Genomic DNA, 13,784 nt, shown 5'->3' on the forward strand with positions numbered 1-13,784 from the left:
TGCTGGTGGCAATGTAAAATGGTACAGTCACTTTTTAAAGAAGTATTTTGACAGGTTCTTAAATGATTAAAAAATCCACTAAATAATTCAGTACTTTCACCCCAAGTAACTACCCACAATAAATGAAAGATGTGTGGGTTGATTTGAACAGAAATATAAATCACAGTTGCTAAAATTGGGAACAATTAAGATGTACATCATCTGGTGTTTGGATAAATAAAACGTGGTGTATACAAGGTATGAAAAACCACTCAGCTAAAAAAGAATGGAAGGGCCGGGCGCGGTGGCTCACGCCTGTAATCCCAGCACTTTGGGAGGCCGAGGCGGGCGGATCACGAGGTCAGGAGATCGAGACCATCCTGGCTAACACGGTGAAACCCCGTCTCTACTAAAAATACAAAAAATTAGCCGGGCGTGGTAGTGGGCGCCTGTAGTCCCAGCTACTCGGGAGGCTGAGGCAGGAGAATGGCGTGAACCCGGGAGGTGGAGCTTGCAGTGAGCCGAGATCGCGCCACTGCACTCCAGCCTGGGCGACAAAGCAAGACTCCGTCTCAAAAAAAAAAAAAAAAAAAAAAAAAAAAAGAATGGAAGATGGCCAAACAGATGCAAACGGAAAGCTCCATTCCTGCTGAAAGAGACCAAAATATTGAGTAAACCATATAGCTAACAGACACTATAAAGCAACTATACAATCAACTCTACAAAACAACCAGCTGACAGCATGATGACAGGATCAAAATCTCACATATCAATACAAATCCTAAATGTAAATGATCTAAACTCCACAATTAAAAGGCACAGAGTGGCAAACTGAATAAAAAGACAAGACCCAAGTGTATTTGGTTTTGAGAGATCCATCTCATATATAATGATCCATCTCATATATAATCCATCTCATATATAATCCATCTCATATATAATCCACAGGCTCAAAGTAAAGGACGGAGAAAGATCTACCATGCAAATAAAAACAAAAAAATGCAGGAGCATCTATTCTTACATAAGATAAAAAAGACTTTAAACCAAAAACAATAAAGAAGAGCATTACAAAATGATAAAGGTTCAATTGAACAAGAAGGCTTAAGTACCATGGTACCATATCTATGTATCCTTTATGTAATGATATTTCTCAGCCTGTTCTGTCTTGCTAATTATAGCTATACTGTAGTATATTTTTGTTGGTTCTATAGCTTTTGATTTTAATAATTTTACACGTTTATTCATTTAATTACTTACATATTTCTTGAATATCTCTCATATCATCAGACTGTTTCTTATTCCTATAATGAATGAGAAGAACTATCATTGGCATTCCCTTTTTGTAATTTACAAACTTGGAAAAAGACCCAAATTCTGTTAGGAGTTTTACAGAGGAAATGTATGAGCCATTCTTGACATCTGAGACCTCGTCTAGTTCAGAAAGGTGGGAACTGGTGAAGGGAAAGTTTTATCCAGATGAAGGCAGGGAATAGAGAATTTTAGGCTGACGCTGAGTTTTGAATAAGGGCTATCTGGAAGGCAACTTGTCTGTGCTTTAATTTGACTCAGTTAGCTGGGTTTTCATGCTCATGTATTCTTTTACCTCTAGTACGCTTTGATAGCAATTTAAAAGAACATGCATCCTAAACAATATAATAAGAGACATTACATCTATTCAAATAAAATAGAAATGACAAATGTACATTATCAACACTTTAAAAAATGATACAATAAATATATACCCAGGAGGTAAAATGAAGTAAAAGGTAATGAGATATGACTGATTTTCCCCATTAAGAAAGTAACCAGAATAGGAGCCTCCTCTGCTATTAGAATTCCCAAGGCCTTGGTTAGGTTTGTGACCTGTCCCTGATTATTTAGATCCATGGCAAATGAAAGGTCTGAGAGGAAAATAGAAGATGCATGAGAGGAAACTACAAATGAGGGAACTTTGGGCAACATTAACAAAGCTCACTACCCCACATTCATAATCCAGGAACACCCCTAGCCAGCCTTGGGGCCTTGGAACATAGTGAGGTAACAGTGGGGAGGTAGAGAAGAGACTGAAATGGTCATCCACTTTAAGACACAGGAGTAGAAAGATACCCTCAGAGTCAAGTCACATGTCATTCCTCTTTGTCCAGGCTTCTCTGCAAAGTCCTGTAACCCAATTACAAGAGTCTTTCACATCCACCTCCCAGTAATATTTGCCAGAGCTGAGGATCTGAGCTCCCCATGAAGAAGTATACTGTGTACTTGTTGGATTACAGAACATGTCTGTATCATCAAGGCTGCATTGCAAATGCCTCAGGTCTTCGAACAGAAGCTTGTGATTACTGCATATCTTACGATCCAAGGTGATATACACTGTAACAAAAGAAAACAGCGAATGCAAAAAACAGTTTAAGAGTTCAGAGGTACAGGTGCAGAGGCAGTCTGGCAAATGCTTAACAACCTATCCCTGAAAACAAATAAATAAACAAAAGCAACTGGTTTTGTTTATTAGGAATATTTCCACCTCACTAAGGACAGTTTCAAGTTACCAACAATTTAATAATCAGTCAAAAAATTTCAAAACATTTAACAATTTGCTCTCATGAGTCAGTACTAACTGGCTCCGGCACACCACTCTATCACGAGTGGCATACAGAGTATATCAGAGGAATTATGTAGACAGTTTAGCAACAGTTTCTTGCCCATTTGCAGGGCAAATGAATCTTTAATGAAGCAACTAAGACAAAAGAAAATTTAGAGAAAACATAAAGATGTAGGATGTCAAGCTCTGATTTAATTTTTACTAGACTACTAAAAATTTGCCAACTTATTCATAAGATGCCAAGAAAACATCAAAATCGCCCTTTATTTAAGCCTCCTTATTAACCAATTTTCACAAAATAAACATACTAAAAATAATAAAAATATTATTAATTATACTCAAGCTATGACATTGTTACCATTATTAGTCCTAAACAATACCACTTTACCTAAGATGGGAGGGCTTCACACTTGATCTTAGCCAAAAGGCCAAGAAGTAATGAGGGCTTCACAACTTAACCAAGCAAAAGTGAAATAAACTGAAAATCTATATGTGCCTTTTTAAAAAGGTGGTTTCTCTCCCAGAATTTCTGGTTTGGACACCATTAAATCAGAATTCTCTTCATCTCATCCCATGGCTGCCTCTCTTCTATATGCCAGACTCACCCTCCATTTCCATTTGTCTGTATAGCCCTCTACACAGTGAAGGGATTTTCTTTCAGACTACTTTGTGGTTGTACCTATTGTTTACAAACTTGTTTTTCTGCTTTTGAGAATCCTGTGGTTTTTCAAATGTATTCCTTAAAAACTTCAATCTTTAGGTAAACATTCGAATAACAACATTAAGATATTTCTAAGAATCGGATCATGTAAATATAACCAGAGTTGAAATGCTTTGAATGAATATGCAGTTTTATATGCTACACTGAAAACTGAATGCTTTATTTATAGCATTCCTCCAGGTCTTTTTTTTGAGTGTTTTTTTAATCACTTAAAATAATCATGTTACGCACTGTATTTCTTATTTGTTTATTTATTCCAGACTTCAGTTAGCTTTTCCTGAAAGTTTATTAACAGTTTTAAAATTGGTTATAAAGGTTTCCATATTTACCTGCTTGCTCACTGAAAATAATAATAGAGACAGAGAAGTGAATATAGACTAAAGTGAATATAGGTCATCATACTGAATGGGCAAAACTTGAAGCATTCCCTTTGAAAACTGGCACAAGGATGACCTCTGTCACCACTCCAATTCATCATAGTATTGGAAGTTCTGGCCAGGGCAATCAGACAAAAGAAAGAAAGAAAGGACATTCAAATAGGAAGACAGGAAGTAAAGTTGTCCCTGTTTGCAGATGACGTGATTGTATAGTTAGAAAACCCCATTGTCTCAGCCCCAAATCTCCTTAAGCTGATAAGCAACTTCAGCAAAGTGTGAGGATAAAAAATCAATGTGCAAAAATCACAAACATTCCTATACACCAATAATAGACAGAGAGCCAAATCATGAGTAAACTCCCATTCACAATTGCTACAAAGAGAATAAAATACCTGGGAATGCAGCTTACGAGGGATGTGAAGGACCTCTTCAAGGAAAACTACAAACCACTGCTCAAGGAAGTAAGAGAGGACACAAACAAATGGAAAAACATCCCATGCTCATGGATAGGAAGACTCAATATCGTGAAAATGGTCATACTGCCCAAAGCAATTTATAGATTCAATGCTATCTCCATCAAGCTACCATTTACTTTCTTAATAACAGAAAGCTTTAATAATTTGCCCATAGACATACTGTAAGTAAGTGGGAGAACTAGGGTTGGACCTCAGGCAGTCTGTCTCTAAAAACTCTGTTCCTGGTCAGGAGAGGTGGCTCTCACCTGTAATTCCAGCACTTTGGGAGGTGGAGGCAGGTGGATCACCTGAAGACAAGAGTTCGAGATCAGCCTGGCCAACCTAGTGAAAGCCCATCTCTACTAAAAATACAAAAAAAATTAGCTGGGCATTGTGGCAGGTGCCTGTAATTCCAGCTACTCAGGAGGCTGAGGCAGGAGAATCACTTGAACCCAGGAGGCAGAGGTTGCAGTGAGCCGAGATCACACCAATGCACTCCAGCCTGGGTGACAGAGCAAGACCCTGTCTCAAAACAAAAACAAAAACAAAAACAACTGTGTTTCTATCATTGCACTACCTCTTATGAATGACAGTGACATTAAATATGTTGCCAAAGTATGTTCCTAAGCCACCAAATTACATATAATATTTTGGGGAGATGCTTATTGCATGCTTGCAGAACTGATTGAAACTTGACAAAGCTTTCAAGTATTATGTAGGTTTTGGTCCATTTTTTAGAATAATAATATTCACCTTATCCTACATCTACAGTATTGTCCAACTCTCTAACACTGACATGACGAAAAGCCTGTTAGCATGCTCAGCCAAACCCTGTAACAAAGGCATTGTGGAAATCCTAGTGTGCAGTGCAGCTTTTATTTTCAAAGCACAGAGTGTCTCAGAAAGTCTCATATGCACGCTACTCTGATTACTCACAAAATGAGTGTCATCTATGGACTCTCCCTACTGATAGAGACTGAAGTGAAAATAAAAAAACAAGACTCAGTCTCTAAGGAGCTTATGGTCTAGTAAGGAATATAAGGGGAGGGGCAGTCATTCTGGAAGTATTCCTAGAAGAGATGACATGTAAGCTGAGACCTGAAGGATGAGGGTAGTCTTATCTTTTCTGGGGATAAAGGCTACATGGCAACTGTTGTCATGAGAAAAGATTTTGGGACCTGGCATGGTGGCTCCTGCCTGTAATCCCACCACTTTTGGAGGCCAAGGAAGGTTGATACCTTGAGCCGGAGAGTTATTGACCAGCCTGGGATACATGGTAAAACCGCATCTCTACCAAAAATATAAAAATTAGCCATGCATGGTGGTGCACACCTGTAATCTCAGCTACTTGGGAGTCTGATGCTGAAGGATCGCCTGAGCCCAGGAAGCAGAGGTTACGTTGAGCTGGGATTGTGCCACTGACCCCAGCCTGGGTGGCAGAGTGAGACCCTGTATTAAAAAAAAAAAAAATCTCTTATCTTTTGCTGGGTTGATGGCCTTCTACTCCATCTAGGCCAGAATGCTTTCTGAAATGCAAATATGCTCGTATCCCTATCCTGCTTAACCTTATTATGGGCTTTTGATAAACTACAGGAAAGTACTTACACTCCTCTGGATGTCTTCTATGCCCTATGTGATGTATTTGGTGCTCAATGTATGGATTGTTCTTCCCACAAATCCCTTGGATTCTAGAAACACTGAGTTCTTTGTATTTCTTTAACATGCCACAATCTTCCATACTTGTTTTTTATCTTGAATAACATGATTACTTTGCCAGTGGGAATACAAATAAATAAAATCACTTTGAAACAGCTTGGCATTGTAAAATTGAAGATGCACAAACTTTACAACACAGACATTCAACCTATAGGTAGATACTGTCAGGAAAGAGAATCTCTTGAATATTTGCATTAGGATACATGTTCACAGAAGCAAAATATAGAAAACATTCCAAATATACACCAGCAGAAAATGAATAAATACATTTTATTATTCACCAGTTATCCAAATTTGGGTTATCCACTCCAAACTCCTGCTTGATTGTCTTCATAAATAGATCTGGGCCCATTAAATAGTTCTTCTTTGTCACGTGTTAATGATGTTAAACTTTGTGAGTAGAAGGCATTGGAGAGATGTTCCAAGAAGGTGCTTTTCAATCTGCTTTCTGTGTGCACCCTTGGCAAACTCTGGCAATGCAAATGACATCTCCAGCATCTGACACGGAGGGCATACAGAGCTACACCAGTGCCCAGATTCTGTAGTTCAGGCTGCTGCTATGGCACCCACTTCCTGAAGTTCATGGTGGCCAGGAGAACCCAGTGGCCAAGAGCTTCTCCTGAAATTGTCCTTTGCCAAATTTGCAGTAGAGCCCCTCTGGCTTGACATTTCTTCATAAACAGCTTTACACATTGGCCCAGAAGACAAGTTTCTGGGGAGTTCTGAAGTGTCAATTTGAAGCAGATTCTTCAAGGGCAACACTACAGCGACTTCTTAACTTTAAGCGAGGCCACAATGTGAGGGGGCTCTTCATTGGTTGCTCCAAATTCACCATGGAGACAAGAGCAATTCCTTATATCTGCTCATCACATATTCTTGAGACTTCTCTTTACATATTACTAGACAATATTTCATTGTTCCAATGCTGTAACAATTAATAATTCTTCATATTAACTTTCCCTATTCACATTACTGTATGTTTTCTCTGTCTTGATGGACCCTGAATCCTACCCTCATGTGAATGAATGCTCTATATCAGCAAAATATGGCAAACTACAGCCACAGTGATAATATATTTGAACCCTTAAAAGTCAATGAAAAAAATCAAGTCCCTGAAAATTACGCATGGTATGCTTGTCTTCATAAAAAGTTCAAAAATACATAATGCCAAAACATGTAAAGGATACAGCCATGTGTGATAAAATTATAAATAATGACAGAGGAAAGATAAATAAACATAAAATTCAAGAAAATGCAAAAGCATAACTGTCATTAGTACATGGGGCATCCAAAGATATTAGAAATGTTATTTTCTTCATATGGCTATTAGGTTCACAAGTGTTCATTTAATTACTATACATATATGTTATACTATAGCCTTTTATATAAATAAAAAATAATTAATTATTTCTTATGCTATAGAGTGATAACATTTACTAAAAGTATGATTTGATCCATTTCCCAAATAGTGTGCTGAGATAGTGATCCTCTCAGCCCAGGCTGGCCAGGTAGGCCGTGAGGCCTCTGGCTTGGGATAATCTTGTGCATATTCCCCAGTGTGCTCTCTGACACACTGATGTTTTCTTCTGTGTGAAGTGACATGAATAGATTAGACTTGATTCCCTGATAATGCCAGATGAGAGTTTTACTATATTAGGCCATTCTCCTTAGATTTAATACTGAGTTAAATTTTTCCACTTCAGAATAACCTCTTATAACTATGAAATTTATTTTTCATCCATAGGGAGAAGATAAACAATATAAACGCACACATATATAAACACTCACATAACAATATATAATATTCAACTTTATTTCAAATATACCAATTTTAAAATTTATCAGTATACCCATTATGATTCTTTCTGAGTGACATACCACACAAATTCAATACGGATTCTCTAAAGAATCCTCTTAGGCTACTTCACTCAAAGTCTCTGCAGCTGCCTGCACTGTGAAGGCTGCAACAGAAATCTGTCTCTTCACTTCTCCCCAGGCCTTGGAAGGGTCCACTTTGCTTTCAATATCAAACAGAGCATCATAAATTCCTGGGAATGACTCCCCTGCATACTTGTTGTGGCTGCTTGGAGCATAGATGACATGCCTGTTGATAAAATCGTTTGCTGTTTATTAGGTGCCCAAATGATATACAAGAGAAACACAAGAGCACTCTGCAATTCCTGGATTGCATATTCCTATAACAATTTGAACAAGCCACTTGTCAACTGAACTTCCAAGTTCAATCATCTCTGAAGACTATTATATGAAATCTATAGTAATTAATTATATTTTTATTTCAAACAAATAAATTAAAGTGGTTCAGTGCTACAAAACTAACAATGATGATAGTAACCACAGCAATCATTCTTGGTATTTAATGTTTACTTACAATTTTTCTGATGTTTAGAAATAAATTCTACACAGTTGATATTAGTATTTCACAGAGAAGGAAACTGAGGTCTGAGAGATCAAGTAACTAAATGATTTGTCTCAAGTCACACGACAAGTAACTGCTGAGTTTTTAATATATCATGCTACCCCCCTACATTATAGCACAATTGTAATCATTACAGTCTTGCTTGTGATCAGCCAACCCTCTATTGTGGTTTTTTTTGTCTTTTTTTAGAAAGTCACACTACCATGTTAGAATGCTTAATATAGAGTTTGAAGAATCATCAAAAACAATTTTGTAATGTTCCATGTGACCAAGGCAGAAAATGTTTTACAGAATGGGCTACGACAGTTCATGTAATAGCCCACAGAAGAGAAGGACAAATTCCATAGTAAAGATGTAAATAAGGCCAGAAGCAGTAGCTCATGCCTGTAATCCCATATATTAGGGAGGCCAAGGTGGGAGGATTGCTTGAGGCCAGGAGTTCTAGACGAGCCTGAGCAACATAGGGACACCCTGTTGCTACAAATGAAAGTACAAATATTAGCTGGGCATGGTGGCATGTGACTGTAGTCCTAGCTTCTTTGGAGGCTGCCGCAGGAAGATTGGTTGAGCCCAAAAGTCTGAGGCTGCAGTGAGCTACAATTGCACAACTGAACTCTAGCCTGGGAGACAGAGTGGGACCCTGTCTCTTAGGAAAAAAAGGGGGGGTGGGGGATGGATAAAAATATGCTGCCATTGGTGATCTGATCCAGTCAACCTGCTTGGAAGATGCTCTTACTCCCAAGCCCGACCCTTTGATAATCCCTAGAAAGAAAGTTAGGGCCATTTCTGGCTGTCCAATGATCTATCTCATTCTGCAATATTTAGAAGATCAACCTGGGGACAGTCAATGTTTGGCAGAAAAAAATCCAACTGTCAGGATTTAGGAGGAAATAAAATATCTAAATATCAACATTAGGGAAAAGAATAAATAAATATATATTTATTATATACATTATATAGAGAGATGTTTGGGTTCTGTGTATACATAAGTAAAAATATATTTAAAATAGAAAAGGAGCTAAAATTATACACACAAGAATATAACAATGATTTTATATTTTTCTGATAAAATTGGGGAGATTTTTATTTTCTGTCATGGCTTTCTGTATCTTCTATATTTTCTAAAATAAATTTATATTCTTTTATAATCAGGACAAAGATATTCAAAATAAAGATATGCAAAAATCATATTACATTATATGAAGAAACAATACAACTATCACTTACTACATATATTTTGAAATTTTCTATTTGCTTGCAAGAAATCAACTACAATATTTTTTCCACAGTGAAAAAAATAAAAATAATTAGAAGAAAAAGTGATATTACAGAAAGGAGTCATATTTTCTTTTCTTACCTATAAAAAGGCCTGTCTGGTAACCCTAATGGATCAATAAATGCTCTTTCCAGAAACATGAGTTGATCATTCATCATTCTTAATAATATTGGGCTGAGAAAGAAAATGAATATAATTATAACTTCATGAAAATGTTTCTACCCAGAAAATAAAAATTTCAGAACAAAACTGAATTTAGTTATCTCCGGGGATTGGTTTCAGGACCACCCTCTACACCAAAATTTGTGCATACTCAAGTCCTGCAGGGAGGACACATGTATGTGAAAAGTCGGCCCTCCTCCTTTGTGGAATTTTTTTTTATTATTATACTTTTAAGTTCGAGGGTACAGGTGCACAACGTGCAGGTTTGTTACACATGTATACATGTGCCATGTTGGTGTGCTGCACCCGTTATCTCACTCATAGGTGGGAATTGAGCAATGAGAACACTTGGACCCAGGGTGGGGAACATCACACACCAGGGCCTGTAGTGGGGTGGGGTGAGGGGGGAAGGATAGCATTGGGAGATATACCTAATGTAAATGACAAGTCCTCTGTGGAATTAACGGGGTGAAAATGAACAAACTACCAATCAAATTAAATTGATCTCTCGGTATAATGATCCAGATTTAAGTCTAAAAGTTATTTAAAATTATATCGTTTCAAGTGATTTTCAGAATGGTTTAAGTACAGCGTTCTTGGAGCCTGATATGACTTTCTGGATTAACTTGGTCTGCCTCAGTGAGGAAATGTAGCTGTGTATGTGGAATCTGAAGCCACATCTGATCTCCCTTGGGTTAGCTGCCCCCAATATAACTCTTGCCACATGCTTAATCCCCCTTTCACATCTCAGTCTTCATATTGTTAAGACAATGAGATAGGCAATTATATAAAATGGAAAATGTTTGTGGAACACATGGCTAGTAGTCCAAATGGAATGCAACAGTTTTTTTTTAAGTTTCTATAATTCTCTTACTTTATATTTTTCATTAGTTTCTCATTAGCTACATCTGAGGTTCTCAGATTCAAGCTTGTAGAGTGAGCATCATTCTGTGATAAAAGTTCTAATATATCAAAGCTAAAAGAAAGATGATTGTTGAGATTTTTTTCCACATAAATGAATTTACTCACTTAAAATACTTTTGTTCTAGATTTATGTCCATCCTACTTTTAGATATTTTTAATGAAATCATTTTATGTATGCAATGCTAACATTTTCAAATGTAAGCTTGAAAATAAAAGATTTAATTTGGCAAAATAAAAAGTTTTCCATATTTAAAAATAACAAGAATAGTCAGCCCTCCATATATGTGGGTTTTAGTCCTTCAATACTGTATTTTATTTTGTTTTCTTAAGAGATGGAGTCTTGCTCTGTTGCGCAGGCTGGAGTGCAGTGGCTTAATCATATCTCAGTATAGCCTTAAACACCTGAGCTCAAGCAATTCCTCTGCCTCAGCTTCCTGAGTACCTGGGATTACAGTGAATAATACTGAATTTTCCAACTGTGTTTGCTTGCTAATGTGAAATCTATGGATAAAGAGGGCTCACTGTATTAACTGAAAAAAATTCGTAGATAAGTGGACCTGTGCAGTTCAAATCACTGTTGTTCAAATGTCAATTGTAAATTTTAACATTCTGTAATATGCAAATTAAGAACAATAACATACATAGCTATGACATCTTTAAAATCTTATAAAATACTATACTGCTCAGGCTTATAAAAGCACAGAAACAGTTGTATGTGCAAATGGAAAAAATAATAGTGATTTTTATTTACATTGGCATAATTAACTGATCAACCCAGACATACATATATAGGCAAGATTTTCTTCACCTTAGGTATCCTAGCAATCTACTCACTGAAGTAATATCAATATTAAAATAAGATGACTTGCTAATGTTTAGTAAGATGCCTGGCAAATTATAAATATTTACCAAGTGATAACTAACAATATTCCTTTTATTTTTAAAGCTAAACCTATTATGAACACAACGGATGGTGATTACTTAAGTCTTTCAACAATATTTGGATACCTGCTATTTATTAAACACTCCCTGCTTTTACAGAACTTACATTCTAAAAGGAGTGTTGGGGTTGTTATTATAATAAGAATGATTCGATATAATTGAAAGTTTATCAGCAAGCTCTGAATACTTCAACAATGAGTTACTGAATTTAATATACCAATTATTTCACAATTTAATTAACTGAGAAAAATCATTACAATAAGAAAGCATGAATCATCTTATTCATTAATTTACCTCTTGCTTTTCATAATTTAGTTTTACTATAAGAGCATTTAGTGATCATTTCCAATGTGCCAATTACTGTTCTGAATCTTTATACAAAATGCGGTTTTTAATTTTCAGAGCAATTCTGCAAGTTGGGTAGGGTAACAGCCCCATTTTGTAGATGAGATAACAAAGGATGCCTAAATTCACACTAGAAAGTTTTAGAGTGAAATAGGAGATTGATATTGTTCTTTCAACTGCACCTTGCTGACAAAAGGAAAATAGGAACAACTTAAACTCCCATAATTTGGATTTGAGCTATTTTTAACATTTATGTATTTGGCATCATGAATTCAGATTCTGTGATAGTATAAAGGTAAATGAAACACAGAATACCTGTTAGCAACTCCGATAAACAGTTGAGACAATCGAATGAAGGATAATTTCAATAAGATGCTATGGGTTTCGGAATCAAATTCACAAAGCATTGCTACAAGTACAAAAACTCATGTGGCTACACACACGTAAATGCGCGCGCGCATGCACACACACACACACACACACACACTTCTCTTTCTCTGTATCCTGTGTTAACGTCTTATATTCTTTGATGGGGCAAGAAGTGATACAAGAAAAGCAGGATAAAGTCATGTCTCTTCCTTAGATTTCAAAGTTTTGGTTGAGAAATTCAACATTCAGTTTAATTTACTTAGTCAGAATTTACTATTATTATGTGCAAAGCACTGCTCAGGTGTGTGAGAATTTGTAAATATCATATATGGAACAGAGTGTATCTTTACTATCACTTACAGAAAATAAATATAGAAATACTAAAGGAAGGGGAAGCCGAGTGTGCTAAACAATAAGTGTCCTAAACAAACCACAATTCAAACCATGAGGTATTTTGTCAGAGGGAGAAAACATTTTTTCTTGTAAATACAAAAAGAAAACCAGTTTTATAGAATACCTGGTGTTTGGGATCTCCTTAAAATGTATTTCTTATTGTTGACTTTTTTACTCACATATAAAAATTATAAAGAATTGAAAAGAATAGGAAAACAATTCTTCCAATATTCCCTGAGGATAACACAATTATTATAATAATTCATTAATTCCCTTTAAGTTTTTCCTGTATTTGTTAAATAAAAATTAATCAAATTATATTTACAATTTTACAACCTTTTTGCTTACTTCATATTTTATTCTAAGTATCTTCTATTATGTTGTATTTCTAATAATCCATTGTTAGGATTATAAAATGTTCAAATTGGTGAATATCAAATTTTTTAGTAATTTCTCTTCTCTTAGGCATTAGGTTATTTTGAATTACTTGCTATTATAATTTTATACTTCAAATCTTTCTCCAGGCAGCCTTTCTTTTCCAAAATTGAGACTTTTTCCTAAGAAATAATCCAAGAAGTGGAAATACTATGTCAAAGCACAGGACTCTGTGACAGCTCTTGAACACATTAGCAATATGTATCTATCTTTTTCAAAAAGGCTAAAATAATTCATAATGCTATCAGAAAAGCATGGAGAGCATATGCTTCAGTGTACCAGTTACAGCAATGGGCAAACCAAGGTTTAAATTGTTATTAATGTGTTATAAAAATAACATCACATTACTTTCATTTGTATTTCTGAATTATGCATTAGTGAACTGCAATATTTTGCTATGTTTCTTTGCAGGTGTATCTTTGACAACATTTTTAAAATTGTCTTGTTTCTTACTGATATTTTCAGCTGGTTCTTTTGGACTGTTTCAATTAATTTTCAAAAAATATTTTTATAATGTATATATTACTCTCCATTTTTGCTAGAAAATAAGTTTTCAACTTTCTTAATTTTTCTTGTGAATATTAATTTTCATATTCTGAACCATTTCAAATGGTCTCAAATCTGATTGCATCATTTCCCCATTGCTTCTAAACTTGG

General features: G+C 35.8%; 1 protein-coding gene across 7 annotated transcripts in view; it reads right to left on the reverse strand.

Annotated features, from left to right (window-relative positions):
- Nucleotides 1-608: 608 nt before the first annotated feature.
- LOC101147888 (glutamate carboxypeptidase 2) overlaps nucleotides 609-13,784 on the reverse strand; it is a 69,143-nt gene continuing 55,967 nt past the window's right edge. For 4 of the 7 annotated variants that reach the window (XM_055354945.2, XM_055354947.2, XM_055354951.2 and 1 more), the window contains 2 exons: nucleotides 9,639-9,731; nucleotides 7,637-7,948 (listed from right to left, as the gene is read on the reverse strand). In XM_055354945.2, coding sequence (XP_055210920.2) covers nucleotides 7,759-7,948; nucleotides 9,639-9,731 — 283 coding nt within the window. In that variant the 3' untranslated portion in view covers nucleotides 7,637-7,758. Of the gene's footprint in view, nucleotides 2,347-7,636; nucleotides 7,949-9,638; nucleotides 9,732-13,784 lie in introns of those variants that run through there. The other 3 variants (XM_055354946.2, XM_055354948.2, XM_055354949.2) reach the window with 2 other exon arrangements.

The sequence above is a fragment of the Gorilla gorilla genome, chromosome 9 (assembly GCF_029281585.2).
Source record: "Gorilla gorilla gorilla isolate KB3781 chromosome 9, NHGRI_mGorGor1-v2.1_pri, whole genome shotgun sequence".
Lineage (NCBI taxonomy): Eukaryota > Metazoa > Chordata > Mammalia > Primates > Hominidae > Gorilla > Gorilla gorilla.